Below are 18,757 nucleotides of genomic sequence, written 5' to 3' on the forward strand. Positions count from 1 at the left end.
AGGACAGGCTGGTCTCAGACTCTCAGCAGGATGTGACATAATGAGGTCACCACACTGCAAATGTCCTTATTTCAGCCAAGTTGCTGTAAATTGACGTCGAAATTGGACATATTTCCATATCCTGAGGACGTAGGGAAATTACTTCAAAACCAGACACTAGGACAACAGTGAGCGCTATTGCCATCAAGTAGGGTTGGGTATTGCTAGGGCGTTGTGGATAGGTGTAATCTCATGACTCTGGATCAGAAGGTTGTGTGTTTGATCCCAGTCGTATACACAGTTTTATGTTGACCATGAGAAGCAAGATTAACTTAACCATTCAGAATGATTGCCTAAACGTAACCCTTATTAACTTTAAAAAATGTGACTTTTGGAGAAACGGAATATACAGAACAGCAGGAGCAACAGAAACACAGAGAACGTGGATCAAATCAAATCATATTGTATTGGTCACATACACATATTTAGCAGGTGTTAGAGAAATGCTTGTGTTCCTAGCTCCAACATGAACATCTGATTCTGCAGTGAGCCTGTGAGAGCTTGTTGCTTATTTACCAAGGGGGTCATTCCGACCTGAGTTAAGCGCAGGTAAATGGAACGTAATTCCCTTTTTATGCACTTTCCTCCCTAGGTGTATTCTGACCTTGAACTTAAGCATGAGAATAGCATGCTATTTTCACCTGCTTTTCGTTTGGGGTGGATATCAAAGAAATCAAGGTGTGGCAGAGGTGTGTCTACAGATACACAGTATTTTGGCCTTGACTTAATTCCCTCATAATTCCACCACCTTTATGCGTGATGAAATTATGAATAAGGTCGGGCAACCTAGCGGTTCCAAGTGGAACAACATCTACTTTATTTTTTATCATATAAATAACACCAGGCATGCTCCATATATTGTCATTTACAAATTGATAAGAGGCTAAAATATTGATAAGAGCTAGGTAAACAAGGACATTCAGAGACTTGTCCTGAAGCCACTCCTGCACTGTGTTGGCTGTGTGCTTAGGGTTATTGTCCTGTTGGAAGGTGAACCTTTGCCCCAGTCTGAGGTCCTGAGTGCTCTGGAGCAGGTTTTCATTAAGGATCTCTCTGTACTTTGCTCCGTTCATCTTTCCCTCGATTCTGACTAGTCTCCCAGTCCCTGCAGCTGAAAAAAATCACCACAGCATGATGCTGCTACCATCATGCTTCACCGTTCTGAGGGTGTCAGGTTTCCACCAGACATGACGCTTGGCATTCAGGCCAAAGAGGTCAAGGTTGGTTTCATCAGACCAGAGAACCTTGCTTCTCATGGTCTGAGAGTCCTTTAGGTGCCTTTTGGCAAACTCCAAGTGGGCTGTCATGTGCCTTTTACTGAGGAGTGGCTTTCATCTGGCCACTCTACCTTAAAGGCCTGATTGGTGTAGTGCCACAGAGATGTTTTTTCTTCTGGATGATTCTCCCATCTCCACAGAGGAACTCTGGAGCTCTGTCAGAGTGACCATCGGGTTCTTGGTCACCTCTCTGACCAAGGCCTTTCTCCCCCGATTGCTCAGTTTGGCCAGGCGGCCAGCTCTAGGAGGAGTCTTGTGGTGGTTCCAAACTTCCTCCATTTAAGAATGATGGAGGCCACTGTGTACTTGGGGACTTTCAATGCTGCCGACATTTTTTGGTACCCTTCCCCCAGATCTGTACCTCGACACAATCCTGTCAACATTTCTAAAAACCTGTTTTCTCTTTGGCATTATGGGGTATTGTGTGTAGATTGATGAGAAAGAAATGTTTATTTAATCAATTTTAGGATAAGGCTGTAACGTAACAAAATGTGGAAAACGGGAAGGGTTCTGAATACTTTTCGAATGCACTGTCAGATGGTTCGTGGGAATCCATCAAAGATGGATCTATAATTTACCATCTGTGGTGAGTAATAGTTGTTGTATTTTAAGACTGGCAACATGGCTAACCCCAAGTATGTGTAGCACAGGAATGTTAAACAGCAGAACTTATGCAACAGAGACATAGTCCATCAACTGGAATGAGAAAGGACTTTTGGAGATGAGTTATGAGAATACCAAATGGTGTGTATTTTACTGTGTGCCTTCCTCACTGGCAAATACAGATATGAAAATGTTTTATAACAACAACTAAATGAAATAACTAATATTTGAACTGATAATAAGAATGCCACCATCATTCTGTTGTATAATACTTGAAGAACGAGTGCAAACTTGTTTCAAAGGGAAACAAATAGAGTAGCCTCTAACATTTCCACAGAAGAAAAGAGCATGCTAATCAAAGAAACTGTCTGGCACAGAGGCAACCATAAATAAGGCTGTGAATATAACCTCACAATGAAATTACATGCACCATAATGTGTGTGGAGGGCCTATAACAATAACCAATAAAATGTGGCTCTTGGTATGTTTCTTGTTTGACTTGGGGGAAGGATGTAATGATATCTCAAACTGTAGCGTTATCATTTCTTGAGAGCTGAACTGTTCTGTGTTCAATATTGTTGTGCCAGCCATGACCTTGTAGGCATAATTTCCCTCTCATTTGATTGCCTTGTTCTCATTGGTAGTTTGGAGAGGAGGGGGCTCTTTGAAGGCAATGCAATTTGTTTTGATCAAAAGTTTCATCACCCAATTGTGAGCAGATGATGAAACATAAGGAGATCTTGGCTCCCCGGAATACACTTATCATGTTCCAATTGCCCTCCTGAATAGGGCTTAATGTTATGTTCACGTTCTAGATTTTCTGCCATTTTGTATTGATTTCAGTGCTATATTCCCTTGCTCATGTTCATAATATGTCATTCTCAAATAAGCTTTTATTCAAATGTTTATTCCTTACGGAGACCATTTCTAGTCCAATTAGCCTGATGAGCTAAGGAAGGACATAACACAGAATATGGCGTGCGATGAATTAAAGGAGAGTTCCACAGCATGTTGCATAATCCTTACTTATGTGATAACGTAAACAGAACAATTTCTAACTACAGCACATTCGGGAAAGTATTCAGACTCCTTGACTTTTTCCACATTTTGATACGTTAGCCTTATTCTAAAATTGATTAAATAAATACAAATCCTCATCAATCTACACATAGTATCCCATAATGACAAAGCAAAAACAGGTCTTTAGAAATTGTTGCACATTTTTTCAATATAAAACACTGAAATATCACATTTACGTAAGTATTCAGACCCTTTACTCAGTACTTTGTTTAAGCACCTTTGGCAGCGATTACAACCTTGAGACTTCTTGGGTATGATGCTACAAGGTTGGCACACCGGTATTTGAGGAGTTTCTCCCATTCTTCTCTGCAGATCCTCTCAAACTCTGTCAGGTTGGATGGGGAGCATCTCTGCACAGCTATTTTCAGGTCTCTCCAGAGATGTTCGATCGGGTTCAAGTCCGAGCTCTGGCTGGGCCACTCAAGGACATTCAGAGACTTGAGCCGAAGACACTCCTGCGTTGTCTTGGCTGTGTGCTTAGGGTCGTTGTCCTGTTGGAAGGTGAAACTTCACCCCAGTCTGAGATCCTGAGCGCTCTGCATCAGGTTTTCATCAAGAATCTCTCTGTACTTTGCTCCATTTATCTTTCCCTCGATCCTGACTAGTTTCCCAGTCCCTGCCGCTGAAAAACATCCACACACCATGATGTTTCCACCACCACGCTTCACCGTAGGGATGGTGCCAGGTTTCCTCCAGACATGATGCTTGGCATTCAGGGCAAAGAGTTCAATCTTGTTTCTCATGGCCTGAGAGTCCTTTAGGTGCCTTTTGGCAAACTCCAAGCGGGCTGTCATGTGCCTTTTACTGAGGAGTGGCTTCCGCCTGGCCACTCTACCATAAAGGCCTGATTGATGTAGTGCTGCAGAGATGGTTGTCCTTCTGGAAGGTTCTCCCATCTCCCCAGAGGAACTCTGGAGCGCTGTCAGAGTGACCATCGGGTTCTAGGTAACCTCCCTGACTAAGGCCTTTCTCCCCTGAGTGCTCAGTTTGGCAAGGTGGCCAGCTCTAGGAAGAGCCTTGGTGGTTCCAAACTTCCTCCATTTAAGAATGATGGAGGCCACTGTGTTCTTGGGGACCTTCAATGCGGCAGACATGTTTTGGTACCCTTCCCCAGATCTGTACCTCGACACAATCCTGTCTCCGAGCTCTACGGACAATTCCTTCAACCTCATGGCTTTTTGCTCTGACATGCACTGTCAACTGTGGGACTTTATATAGACAGGTGTTTTGCCTTTCCAAATAATGTCCAATCACTTGAATTTAACACAGGTGGACCACAGGTGGACTCATCTCAAGGATGATCAATGGAAACAGGATGCACCTGAGCTCAATTTCATGTCTCATACTAAAGGGTCTGAATATTTTTGTCAATAAGGTATATATATATATATCACCTTTATTTAACCAGGTAGGCTAGTTGAGAACAAGTTCTCATTTACAACTGCGACCTGGCCAAGATAAAGCATAGCAGTGTGAACAGACAACAACACAGAGTTACACATGGAGTAAACAATAAACAAGTCAATAACACAGTAGAAAAAAAAGAGTCTATATACATTGTGTGCAAAAGGCATGAGGAGGTAGGCAAATAATTAAAATTTTGCAGATTAACACTGGAGTGATAAATTATCAGATGGTCATGTGCAGGTAGAGATACTGGTGTATATTTATATATATATTTATTTTTTTTCTCCATTTTTTTTTTCTCCCAAAATTTCTCAAACAAGTTAAGGGGTCTGAATACTTTCCGAATGCACCGTATATAGTATGGAAAACCATTTTTTCTTCCAGTCATATTGATAAGGCAATAGAATTCCTCTATTTGGATTCATTCAAGCTATCTGAAATGGTGGTGTTAAAGCAAATGCAAGTCCCCAGAGAGAAGGAAGTGAAGACAACTGCATAGACAGGTTGGTTGTTTAGCAACAAAACCGATGTGTGCACAACTATGGGGCAAAACAGACAGTGTTGGCATAGATTGTTGACAACATGTAAACTATATTTAGTCTCCAATGTTTATTGAAAACATAAATACATTTACACAGTGAGCACCTCTTGTCTCTCAAATACATCGTTACAGATGTTGGTTACTTGGCTCGCAAATCTTTTGGTATATTAGCATTAGCATAGATATGACATCTGTCAAACACCTCAAAACAAGACATGGTATCAAGAACAAGATAAAACTAGCTGAAATGAGCCACATACGATTCCCCACATGGCAGCTTCTTGTCGTTGTTGCTAGCTATCTGGCCATCCAGAATTATAACCACACACAGCCTTCCGCTCCATTGAAGCACACATCGTTTCGTGACATTGTCAGCTTACCGGTCTATACATATTATGATTATATAGTTTGTTTTGCTATGGATCATCAACAGGGGTTGCAGTGACTCGTGTGTGCATCACTAACATAATTTACTACTCTCTGATGGCAGAAATCCAACACCCATCAATTAAAGGAAAATTCCACCCAAAAACTATCTTTTGCTATTTGTTTCATTAGTCCATTGTTGACATAGTCCCAAAATGTTTTGCTTGTCAGCAATCAAGTTTTCAAGATATGCAACTTTCAAAATATAAAAATCATCCCCATATGATGCATTATGCATCATATGATGCAACAGAATATATCTATTTTGAAAGTTATATATCTTGAAAACTTGATCGGTGACAAGCAAAACATTTTCAGACTCAACAATGGGCTAATGAAACAAATACCAAAATATATTTTTGGGGTGGACTTTTCCTTTAATGTACTGATGTTTTACTGAAAAAAATGATAACCTTTTCTTCTTTTGTGTTCATCCTGCCTATTTGCAGGCTGTGAGTGAAAGATCATATAAATAATATACTGTATTTAGCATGCACCATAAAATCAGTTGATTCTGGGTGGATTACTGGCATGGTGTTTCCTCTCGCTACTGATAAAGACAGAAATAATCCAATTATACTGGTAGGGATGTCTGCAGTAGGATGATTCAGTCTGTCTTGCCATGTGGGAAACCAGGGATCTCTTTCTGTTATCTCCTCTGGGTCTGTGCAATATGGTACATGAAGGTTGAAACATTGTCCTTATTCAGTAGGTAGAATAAAATGAACACGTTTAGAGCGTAGTGTTTTGAGTTATAGTACTGGTTTTCTGGGACATTTACATAATGTACAAAAATCATACCCCTCAAACTCAATTGGTATCCCAATGCATGTATGCTTATAGAACTTACTGTAATATTCAGGGAATACTGTAATATTCAGGGAATACTGTAATATTCAGGGAAGACATGTTTAAATATGTTTATTCATAATACATGCATATGGTCCCTGACATTATGCATGAAAGAATTATAGCCTAGATATTAACATTTAGCATTACATTATGGGCAGCAGTTAGCCTAGTGGTTAGAGTGTTGGGCCAGTAACTGAAAGTTTGCTGGTTTGAATCCCAGAGCCTACTGGGTGAAAAATATTTAGCTCCAGGGTCACCATACTACCATGGCTGATCCTGTAAAACGAGACATTTCACTGCACCTATCCGGTGTATGTGACAATAAAAACATACTTTTTAAAATGTATTTTTATTAAGCAAGATCCATGGAGATATTAGCCAGCTCCCTCACAACATGCGTGAAGTAATAAACAACATGGCATTCATTAGTTTCAAAGTCAAATACATCTAAATGGTTGTAGTGGGATTAAAGATTGTAATGAACTCAAAACGGTTGTACATTGACACACACATAAAAACAGTAACAGATGCATTACAAATTGATCACAGTTTGCTTGCAGCACCCCACTGGGCACAAACGTCAATTTAACGTATATTCCAAATTGGTTCTACGTAATTACATTGAAATTGCGTTGAAACAACATTGATTCAACCAATGTGTGCCCAGACCGAACTGAATATGGAACATTTTGGGAAGTTGGGAAGTTTTTCCAAATAGGTACATTTTCTTTTCATAAGAGACTGTACATGACTCCAACTTGTAAACAATGAAATCTGTATTCAGACAGGAAATAGTAGCTAGTCCAAAAAAAAGCTTATTCATAGCCCTCGTCGATCCCTTTTGCAAAGGATCTTTTTGAAAGACCTCCTGAAGTCATTGTTGAATATAGTGTATATGACTGGATTCAGCGAGCTATTGCAGTATCCGAACCAGAAAAAGAAATTGAACAATGACTCAGGGACACAGCAAGAGTCACATATTGCGGTGAGTGTGTACGTGAAGAAGAAGGGGAACCAGCAGACAACAAACACTCCCATGACCACAGCCAGAACAAATGTGAAGCGCTTCTCTCGGTTCTGCCTTCCTTTCCACCGGCTCACTTTCACATACTGCTGTGCATCATCACCTTTAGGGGACGGTTCTCCTAGTTTCACCTGACACACTTTGGTCTTTTCCTTGCTCCGCTTCATTTTGATGGAGCACTGGTTCTCATTCCCATCAGACGAGGAGCACTCTTCCTCCATATTTCGTCCATTGACCTCCTCGTCCTCCTCCACTCCATCTCTCCCTCCTTTGTTCCCTCTCTGCAAAGGGTCCTGCTGAACTAAGCCATACTGACTTTTCTCTGGATTATTGTTTTCTCTTCTCCTTTCACCCGGAGGGGCCCTGGTTCTCTTCTTGGCAACCTGGTAAATTCGAACGTACACCAGAATCATGATCACACATGGGGCGAAGAATGAGGCGGTGCTGGAGAATATGATGTACCACTTCTCCTCATTGATCTTACATGTGGGACCCTCCTCTTTGGCTCCTTCCTTCTCCATCGAAATGAGAGGTGGGAATGATATAATGGCAGCCAGCACCCACACAAATAACACTATACATTTGATCCTGCGTGGTGTCCTTTTTGAGTTGTACTCAATGGCTTGAGTGACCGACCAGTATCTGTCCAGACTTATGGCACACATATGTGTGATGGACGAGGTGCAGAACAGAACATCCAGGGCCAGGTAGATCTCACACCACACTTGACCAAAGTACCAATATCCCATCAGTTCATTAGCCAGAGAAAAGGGCATTACCAGAGTGGCCACTAAAATGTCTGCACATGCTAAGGACACTAAAAACAAGTTCTGAGGGGCTCTTAGGGCCCGGCTGGTGAACACAGCGATGACCACTAGGACATTGCCGAACACTGTGAGTAGAATAAGGATACCCACCAGTATTGTCAGAGGCACAGAAGTCTGCACAGTGTAAGGGAGCCTAGCAGGCAAAGTCCCGTTGCTGTTGGTCAAGTTATCACAACCCATAAGGATGAAGCATGTGTCTGTATAAGAAGAGTCCTTGTTCGAAGAGCCACAACCGATCCACTATTTTCACACATTTGTTAATGAAGCAGAAGTAGCCTTCATTTTTGCCCACTGGGGAAAATTATGTCATATGAACAATCTAACAAACAATCTCAATGTTAGTTATTTTTGTTGATAAAAAAAAGTTGATACAAAAATAAATAACCAGGTAAAAGAGAAAATACTCCTTAAACAGAACTGTAGTTTTACTCCCTCTTTGTTTTCCAGCATCCAAAACCTCAGCTTTACCAACTACATATTCAGGAAAAAAGTGGTTAATCGTTATCCTTCAAAAACGTCAAATGGCCCCACGTTGTGCGTAGAATAGCATCTGAGCAGGATGATATTTCTCTGCCCACTGAAACAGTAGTTGGTGAAACAGACCTTTATGTGGCAGAGGATGGGATTGCTGCTTTATATATGGTTTGGAGACTCCGCTCCCCAGTCAGTATATTTCAGTGAGAATTATGGGCGGGGTCCAACTACCATCGCAGCTCCAGATTAGTTGTATTGCTGCTTTCCAAACTGAACATTGACAAAATATCGTCATTCTGAATATTCTCCGGATATATATTTTGTATTTTGTGACTACGTCTACTGTTTATTAATGAGCCAAATTAGACATTGATAAAAATGTTAATGACAGGAAATAGCCCAAGATAAACGCTGCAAGGAGTAAATTATAGTTTAATATACTAATTGGAGCGGGGGTTAAATTGACATGACATGTTGAAGACAACATAATGGCTTTTATTTAAGAAGACAACATATTATAGAATGAGATTTACAGTCAGAGTTGACCTTTTACAGGTAATTCGTTAGGGAGTCGAATCAAAGACACAATTGTTAAATTTAATCACCATGGACAGAAATGATTGGGATTAAAGCCCCATCTGCTGACAAGGTGCGATATGACACTTTAGGATACTGTAGTATCGCGAGAAGAACATGTTATATCAACAATCGGCATTTCCGGTAAAATTTGCTGAGGAGGAAAGGAACTGTTTTGTTGTTGTCTACGATTTGAGTTATTAGAAACAATTTAAGTGAAATCTGAATATCCTGAGTCTGTATTAATTTGAAGCAAATACGGGAAGGTAAGATTATTAATGAACATCATTTTGAATTAGTTTTTTTATTGCCAAAATTGTCATTGCTTGCCAGCGGTCGCTGTGTTGTGATGATGGCCTAGCTGCTAACGTTACTTGCTAACGTTAGCTATCTAGTGGTAGCTAGCGATGCCTATTTGAAATTAATTAAGTCGGTAGCTAGATTTTTATACCTATCAGAGTATGGAAATATAGGTCAATAACTAACTAGTTACTTTAAAAACGAGTGAAAATGTGTTAATTAACCTTCCCTAACACCGAAATGTAACTAGCTAACGTTAGCTAAGCCTACTACTACTTAGCTTTTTAGCTAGCTAACTTATTTGCTATTTGTTGGTCGTCCCAACTTGCCACAAAAGTCATAATTATAGATAAACCGCCTATATCTACAATCTCTGTTTAAAATCAGTTTTTAGATCTAACCATAAACTTTACCACACTGCTAACCTTATGCCCAAGCATGTCCCTTGATCATGACTCAGTGTCATTCAATTTCACACAAGTATTTGCTTTGGACAAAGCCGTCTTCGGAAGGGGGGGACTTTTGTTAAGAGCAGCGACGCTCGGTCGGAACATTAACACGCATCGCTTGCGTTTATGTTTTGGAAGCATAAGGAGCCGATTTCATATATTTTCAAATCGGCGGAAAAAAGGTTAACCTTTTATGGATTGTGGGTTCCCGCGCGGACATATTTCCATGTTACAGCGCTTGTTTATGAAAACAGATGGAAGACGGAGTGAAGTAGCTGCGCTAATAGGCTGTCAAACACCAGTGGCGTAAAGTACTTAAGTATTACATTAAAGTATTTATAATTCAAGTTGTATTTGGGGGTATGTGTACTAAACTATTTATATTTCAGACAACTTTTCCTGCAATACTTTTCTAAAGAAAATGTTGTACTTCTTACTCCATACATTTTCCCTGACGACCAAAAATACTCGTTACGTTTAGAATGCTTAGCCGGACAGGTAAATTGTCAAATTCATGCACTTATCAAGAGAACACGTGGTCATTCCTACTGTTTATGGCCTGGCAGACTAACTAAACACATGCATCTTTTTGTAAATAATGTTGGAGTGTGCCCCTGGCTATCCGTAAATTGTAAAAACAAGAAAGTTGTGGTGTTTTCTTTGCTTAATATACGGAATTTTAAATAATTTATACTTTTACTTTTGATCCTTAAGTATATTTTAGCAACTACATTTACTTTTGATATGTAAGTATATTTAAAACCAAATACTTTTAGACTTTTTCTCAAGTAGTATTTTACTGTCTGACTTTTACTTGAGTAACATTCTATTAAGGTATCTATACTTTTAGTATGACAATTGTGTACTTTTTACACCACTGCCGAACACCTGTGTTTTAACGGAAGGCAGGCGCCTCAAAAGTGTTATCTTTAACTATGTTAATTAAGCAATAAGGCATGAGGGGGTGTGGTATATGGTCAATATACCACGGCTAAGGGCTGTTCTTAAGCATAACACGGAGTGCCTGGATACAGCTCTTAGCCATTGTATATTGGCCATATACCACAAACCCCCGAGGTGCCTTAGTGCTATTATAAACTGGTTACAAACTTAATTAGAGCAGTAAAAATATGTTTTGTCGTACCCGTGGTATACAGCCTGGTATACCACGGCTGTCAGCCAATCAGCGTTCAGGGCTCGTTACATCCAGGTTATGAAACTGTTTTTTTAAATGTAGAGTAAATGTGTATTTTGTATTTGTGAAATCATTTTTTGTGATATGGTATGGAAGTAGCCATTTCTGTTCATAGAACCATACTGTAATTGAGAGTGGAATCCATAGCCAATTCATCCTTTCCGCAGAACATGTAAAGTCCTTCGAATAAGGAGTAACGTTAGTCCAATATTGAGCTAGCCTAACCCTAGGAAATATGACTTTTACTTCCAAAACTGGACTGCGACTCATAACCCCCCCCCTTACAGATGAAGCCTTCGTCCAATTATTATTATTTTTTTTCACCTTTATTTAACCAGGTAGACTAGTTGAGAACAAGTTCTCATTTACAATTGCGACCTGGCCAAGATAAATCAAAGCAGTTTGACACATACAACAACACAGAGTTACACATGGAGTAAAACAAGCAGTCATTAATACAGTAGAAAAATAAGTCTATATACAATGTGAGCAAGTGAGGTGAGATAAGGGAGGTAAAGGCATAAAAGGCCATGGTGGCGAAGTAAATACAATTGAGTAAGTAAAACACTGGAATTGTTGATTTGCAGTGGAAGAATGTGCAAAGTATAGATATAAATAATGGGGTGCAAAGGAGCAAAATAAATAAATACAGTAGGGAAAGAGGTAGTTGTTTGGGCTAAATTCTAGATGGGCTATGTACCTGTGAGCTGCTCTGACAGCTGGTGCTTAAAGCTAGTGAGGGAGATAAGTGTTTCCAGTTTCAGAGATTTTTGTAGTTCATTCCAGTCATTGGCAGCAGAGAACTGGAAGGAGAGGTGGCCAAAGGAAGAATTGGTTTTGGGGGTGACCAGAGAGATATACCTGCTGGAGCGCGTGCTACAGGTGGGTGCTGCTATGGTGAAAATAGGACGCCAATTCAAGATTTAACTTTGGATTGGAGATGTTTGATGAGAGTCTGGAAGGAGAGTTTACAGTCCAGACACTTAGGTATTTGTAGTTGTCCACATATTCTAAGTCCGGGCGATCAGTTGAAAAGCATGCATTTAGTTTTACTTGTATTTAAGAGCAGTTGGAGGCCACGGAAGGAGAGTTGTATGGCATTGAAGCTCACCTGGAGGGTTGTTAACACAGTGTCCAAAGAAGGGCCAGCAGTATACAGAATGGTGTCGTCTGCGTAGAGGTGGATCAGAGACTCACCAGCAGCAAGAGCAACAATGACTCTTATGTGTAATGTAATGGCATTAAGAGTCATAATCAACGGCTAGCCTAACTTTAAATGAAGACAAAAAGCACATTTTAGTTCTCATGAATTTTTACGATGTGGCCAATTTTGACTTTGTGGCTGTGGTAACTAGTGACAACCATATTTGTTGTTAATGTATAGATAGTTAGCAACACTAACAAAGTAGTAGAAATGTATTGATTTTATTTGACACTTTAAAAACACAATACAAGCACATGTGGATACAATGCATTAAAAAATGTCTAGGATAACAAACTTATTTCCATTGTGGTCCTTTTCAAAAATATAAATCATGTTACACATTCACAGCTAAAAGCTGAATTGTAATAAACATCACCAAAAATAATTAAAGTATGCAAAGACCAAAACAATAACACATTTAAATAGTCCTTCACTGTCCAACCCCGTTAGTTGTGACGACTTGCGAGTAGCCTGGCTCCGCCTTGCAAGTCTTTCCACTGCCTTGCCATCCTCGCTGAGTTGTTTATTTGCTATTGTCACTTTGTTTCAAGTGTAATTTTACTATGTTGTATCCCCCCCTTTCATTGTCCATTTATTAGATGTCAGAAGATTTGTTGAAACAGTTGGGCAGCTACAAAGCCCAGTTACAACAAGTGGAAGCTGCCTTATCAACCGATCCTGAGAACGAAGACCTTCTCAAATTACAGAAAGACTTATCGGTAAACTAGCTATCCATGTCACGAGTATTAGCCATGACATTTTTTTTTTTTAAGTCAATGAGTGTCAATAGGTTTCTTAGTGTGTCGATCTTCAAATGTGATTATTATCTAGGAACAAAATGACCTCAATGTTATGTATCCTTCACAGGAAGTCATAGACTTGACAAAAGACCTCCTGACGTCGCAGCCCTCTGAAGGTACTGCTAGTGCCAACAGCTCCGATGCAGCCCCCCTGAAACACAGCTGGAGCGTTGGGGACAGGTGTATGACTGTGTGGAGTCAGGATGGACAGTGAGTGTCACCAGAAGTTCCTCAGTCAATATTAACCTACACTGAACAAAAATATAAATGCAACAATTTCAAACATTTTACAGAGTTACAGTTCATATAAGGAAATCAGGCATTTTAAATTAATTAATTAGGCCCTAATCTATGGATATCACATAACTGGGAATACAGATATGCATCTGTTGGTCACATATGCCTTAAAAAAAGGTAGTGGCGTGGATCAGAACCAGTCAATATTTGGTGTGACCCCCATTTGCCTCATGTACCGCGACACATCTCCTTCGCATAGAATTTGTCAGGCTGTTGACTGTGGCCTGTGGAATTTGGTCCCAATCTTCAATAGCTGTGTGAAGTTCGGTGGCTATTGACGGGAACTGGAACGCGCTGTCGATCCAGAGGATCCCAAACATGCTCAATGGGTGACATGTCTGGTGAGTATGCAGACCATGGAAGAACTGGGACATTTTCATCTTCCAGGAATTGTGTACAGGTCCTTGCGACGTAGGGCCGTGCATTATCGTGCTGAAACATGAGTTGATGGTGGCGGATGAATGGCACGACAATGGGCCTCAGGATCTAGTCACAGTATATCTGTGCATTCAAATTGCTATTGATAAAATGCAATTGTTAGTTGTCCGTAGCTTATGCTTGCCCATACCATAACCCCACCTCCACCATGGGGCACTCTGTTCATAATGTTGACCTCAGCAAACCGCTTGCCCACACGATGCCATTAACGTGGTCTGCGCTTGTGAGGCCGGTTGGACGTACTGCTAAATTCTCTAAAATGACAGAGGCGGTTTAACATTCAATTATCTGGCAAGAGCTCTGGTGGATATTCCTGCACACTCCTTCAAAACCCCGCGGGGCACTCTGTTCATAATGTTGACATCAACAAACCGCTTGCCCAAACCACTCCACACTCGGTCTGCCATCTGCCTGGTAAAATTGAAACCGGGGTTCATCTGTGGAGAGCACACTTTTCCAGCGTGGCAGTGGCCATCGAAAGTGAAGATTTTTCCATTGAAGTCGGTTTACGACTCTGAACTGCAGTCAGGTCAAGACTCTGGTGAGGACGACGGGCACGCATATGACCTTCCCTCAGAGGATTTCTGACTGTTTGTGCAGAGGTCCTTCTGTTGTGCAAACCCACAGGTGAAGAAGCTGGATGTGGTGGTCCTGGGCTGGCATGGTTCCACGTGGTCTGCGCTTGTGGTGCCGGTTGGATGTACTACCAAATTCTCTAAAACTACGTTGGAGGTGGCTTATGGTAGAGAAATTAACATTCAATTCTCTGGCAACAGCTCTGTTGGACATTCCTGCAGTCAAAATGCCAGTTGCACGCTCCCTCAACTTGAGACGTCTATGGCATTTTAGTGGCCTTTTATTGTCCCCAGCACAAAACAATTATGGGACCAACACTTTATGTGTTGCGTTTATAGTTTTGTTCAGTGTAAAATAATCAACTGATAAATGACCAATTTTACAATGCTGCTAAGTGGGAAGGTAATCTTTGTTAATCTTGCTTGCACACTACATTCTAGTAATTTATTTGTTCAACAAAACTGTTGTGAGATATTTTTAATTAAGAGCCTAGGCCCTGAATAAGAACAATAACACACTCAACTGTATTTCTTCACAATGTTGTGTAGTAGGGCTTGGGTCTGTGGCTCGTACTCACCTGCTTACAGCCGTGATTCTTTGACAGGGTGTATGAGGCTGAGATTGAGGAGATAGACGGCGAGAACGGCACGGCGGCCATTACCTTCTTCGGCTACGGGAACGCAGAGGTGGTGCCACTGCAGAACCTCAAACCTGCCGAGGAGGGCAAGCATTCTGAGGAGGACGGGAAACCCAAGTCCAGGTAGGAGAGACTACACTTATGTTAAATATGTCCTGTGTAGTAGGGTCAGGAGTTTTTCACTTTTCCGTGATGTCCCGAACAGTCCATGGAGGATCAAAGATTTTAACTTTGTGTGTGCGTGCCATGACAGGAAAGAGCAGATAGCAGACCAGAGGGAGTACAAGAAGAAGAAGGCCCAGAAGAAGGTGCTGAGGATGAAGGAGCTGGAACAGGAGCGAGAAGACCAGAAATCCAAGTGGCAAAGTTTCAACAACAAGGCCTACAACAAGAACAAGAAAGGACAGGTAACACATGTTCATCTACTTTACACACACAACTTAACACTAGAAAAGCCAGGCCCCGTCATTTTTTTTTACTCAACATTCAAACAGTCAAATACATTCCATGTATGCTATTGCAAAAATAATAATTTGGTTATGTTGATGAAAGTATTAGGTAACATTTAGAGTCGGGGGGGTGGGGGGGTGGTGATTTAAAAAAAAAAAATACAATCGCATTTTCATTAGTTTGTTACTGTAGACTATACATAAAAATGAAAACACACCACAATTCAGTATTAAATCCATCACAAAGAAATCCATCATTATTCCATTTTGGTAGGTCTTAAGAAACAACCTAAGAAAATCTATTTCAAAAGAACAGAATACCATATTTGAAGTTGTATTATGTTACTAGTCTGTGTTTAGTAGCCTAGGCTATATGCGAGTGCTCGTGTGTTGAATGCATACATTTTCAGTTGTTCTTGGAAAAAGTGATATTTTGAAATGTAGCCTGTTGTGGTTTGGCAAAAGTATTTTGTTTTTTAGAATCCTTAGAATATGCTATTTCAAAACCTCTTACCTGTGTGAACCTCGGTAGGGTGATTTGAAGAAGTTGCTTTTTGGTAAGCTCTGGTCCCCCCTTTGTCAATTACGCAAGCATCAATTACAATTTGACAGATGATAATATTGTCGCCCATCATACTTTTGTCAATTTAATATTTTCTTTAGGCTACATCTATATATGAAATTCGTTTTGATAGTTTAGGGGTTACATTTCCTCCCCAAACTGCTTATAACACAAACTCTGATATTGAAATTCTAACAACGTCAGCGTGTTAGACTTATTTAGGAAAATGTAGAGATGAATGGGGACACAACTTAATTTTTTTTTAAATTCGTGTGAAGTCAAAATGACAGTCTCTGCGCTTCAAGTCTTAAACTAAGTAACATTTCATATGTTATTTGCACATTTTCAGCCATTGCTTTGTTGCAGGAGAGAGTACCATCACAAATAGTCTGAGATTTCCATTGTGTGTTGCAGGTGAAGAGGAGTATATTTGCATCGCCGGAGAGCGTAAACGGCAAGGTGGGAGTAGGAACATGTGGCATAGCAGACAAACCCATGACCACGTATCACGACACATCCAAATATAACGTCAGGCATCTCATGCCACAGTGACCAAAAATGTTTTCTTGGTGTTTAAAGTATCCCATTGTATAGTAGGAGGATCAGTGTTTACCATTGTGTTTATATGGCTTAGGTTACTCAAGTAAAGGAGCTTTGAAACTAATCGCTTACTCACCATTGGTTGGCTCATTGGAATATTGTTCTTACCGGTATGTCATATAGAACAGCAGAATTCTTAATAAAATAAATGACCCCTGTAATGGATCAGCACAAATAACTCAAGTGTTTAGATTGTGGTGACATTTGTATGGATTGCTGTATCTTTCTGAATGCAACAAAGGCAAAAACTATAATATGTGCATGTTTCAATGTTACACATTTATTATAGCTTTTTCAGGGTGAACTGGGCTATATTAGACATTTTTACTTTTTGCTGTTTAGTGGTAATAACTCTTTTTAAAGCATTTCAGTTTTGTACATTTACAGTAAAACAAATTGTCATTTTTTTTGAGGTAAGATGTCCCTCTCATTTTGCCCTGAAATTACGAGTAGGTTTCCATATTGGTACTGAATGTTTAACAGTTCCTCCAGATGGCAGTAATGCATTTTGTACCATCTTTGTTTCCGTGACGTACATCAATGACCTTGTATCACTGCTGGCGACGTAAGCGTTTCTTTTTCTCAATTAAAATCAGGGATGAGTTGTGTAGTCTCCTATGTTTGTGATTTATTGCCAGATTGCATCTGTCTGGTGCTAGCGCAGAAGTGTACTGCATAGAAAATACATGATTTCTGTAATGAAGTGTATATATGATTATAGCTTTGGACACGCCAATAACAAGGACCAACTGGACACTGTATAGGTACCTGGGGTGGTAAAGGTTTATTGATCTAGTTTAAGGGACCACTACCAGGAAACACAAAATGGTAGCAGGGGGCCAGCAACATGTTCTTTTGTAAAAGTCACCTTTGATGGCTGATTTAGCACAGTAGTGTTAAGAGACACTTTCTTAGAACAAGTCTTTTTCATAGTGCGTTTTACAAATTACCCAACACTGACACTGAATAAAGACTTGGAACTAAGAAACCTGTGCAAGAGTCAATTTAGCCATGTTAAGACACAGTTGGTGGTGATAATCTATTTAGTTGTACCACAAAAATATGGGTATGGTCATAAGATGACATTTCCAATTTGGTTAGTGGAATAGTCTTGCAGTGCAATTAGGGGAAAGTGTGATTTTTGTACATACATACTCAGAATATACAGTGTCAGGGTTTTAACATTGGAATGCTTCTTAGCTACAATGCAACAAATAAGTTACTAAGTAAAAACTCTTGCCCTGTGTTCATCAATACAAAGACATGAGCTCTCAACTGGTCAATCCAAAGCCCATGATTAAAAAATGGAGCACTACATTCAATACACATGCAACATGACTTGTTCAAACCATTATCTTAATATTGATTACTATTTGTAATTAAAGCTATTGAAGTTACAAAATAAGCACATTCAATTTGGTGTTGACGGCCAAAATGGTGTGCCTAAAACAGCCAACTTAAGAGTTGACATGACTGGCAAGTGTTATTGCTTCAGAATTGTGCTTGGGCCTTGAAGTGCGGTATATCTCATAGCTGCCTAATGTATACAAACAATTATTTTGAAATCTCAACGGGGATAAGTGTCACTCACAACAGACCAGAGTGATACATTTAGCGTGTCGTGTACCATTGCACTAGCTTTTGTCTAAGAACTTAACGCTCAGTTCAAAACCACAAGACTTATATAAAACCAAATATTACAGTTGTCAAAACATCCAAATAATATTATCCATTCATTTCATAATTCAAGTGTGACCAAGACAGTACAGCACGATAAATATTGGGAAAATAAATACAATTCTCAATCATAAGGTAGGAATAACATTGGTGGCTTGTCAAAGATTTGGGGTATAACTGTGGGTACTGTATAAGAAAAGCAGTTTGGATTGGAGATAGAGAAGCCCTAGTAACTTGCTTGGTGATTGACAAGAATTGTTTCTTTTCTCAGATGGTCATCTGCTAGGGGTTTCCAAAGTGGGGGGGGAAGTTGCCCTTCTGCTTCTGGCTGGTTTTATGTCGTTTTTGTGCTGGTTTTAGGAGGAGACGGGTAACAGACACATCAGAGTCAAGATTTTACAGTTGAGGTAAGATCTGTCCTTTCAAACTGTAGGTGGGGTATAGCTT

General features: G+C 40.1%; 2 protein-coding genes across 2 annotated transcripts; one reads left to right on the plus strand and one right to left on the minus strand.

Annotated features, from left to right (window-relative positions):
- Window positions 1–6,558: 6,558 nt before the first annotated feature.
- Window positions 6,559–8,669, minus strand: LOC115136333 (alpha-2A adrenergic receptor-like). Its single transcript, XM_029671925.1, has one exon. It carries the CDS (start codon window positions 8,254–8,256, stop codon window positions 7,045–7,047), a length of 1,212 nt encoding a protein of 403 aa, XP_029527785.1. The 5' UTR covers window positions 8,257–8,669; the 3' UTR covers window positions 6,559–7,044.
- Window positions 8,670–9,258: 589 nt separating this feature from the next.
- smndc1 (survival motor neuron domain containing 1) lies at window positions 9,259–17,243 on the plus strand. Its single transcript, XM_029669355.2, has 6 exons — window positions 9,259–9,392; window positions 12,874–12,993; window positions 13,142–13,284; window positions 14,990–15,145; window positions 15,276–15,429; window positions 16,448–17,243. Exons 2-6 carry the CDS (start codon window positions 12,874–12,876, stop codon window positions 16,583–16,585), a joined length of 711 nt encoding a protein of 236 aa, XP_029525215.1. The 5' UTR covers window positions 9,259–9,392; the 3' UTR covers window positions 16,586–17,243.
- Window positions 17,244–18,757: the final 1,514 nt, after the last annotated feature.

This window comes from Oncorhynchus nerka, linkage group LG10 (assembly GCF_034236695.1).
Source record: "Oncorhynchus nerka isolate Pitt River linkage group LG10, Oner_Uvic_2.0, whole genome shotgun sequence".
NCBI classification, from domain to species: domain Eukaryota; kingdom Metazoa; phylum Chordata; class Actinopteri; order Salmoniformes; family Salmonidae; genus Oncorhynchus; species Oncorhynchus nerka.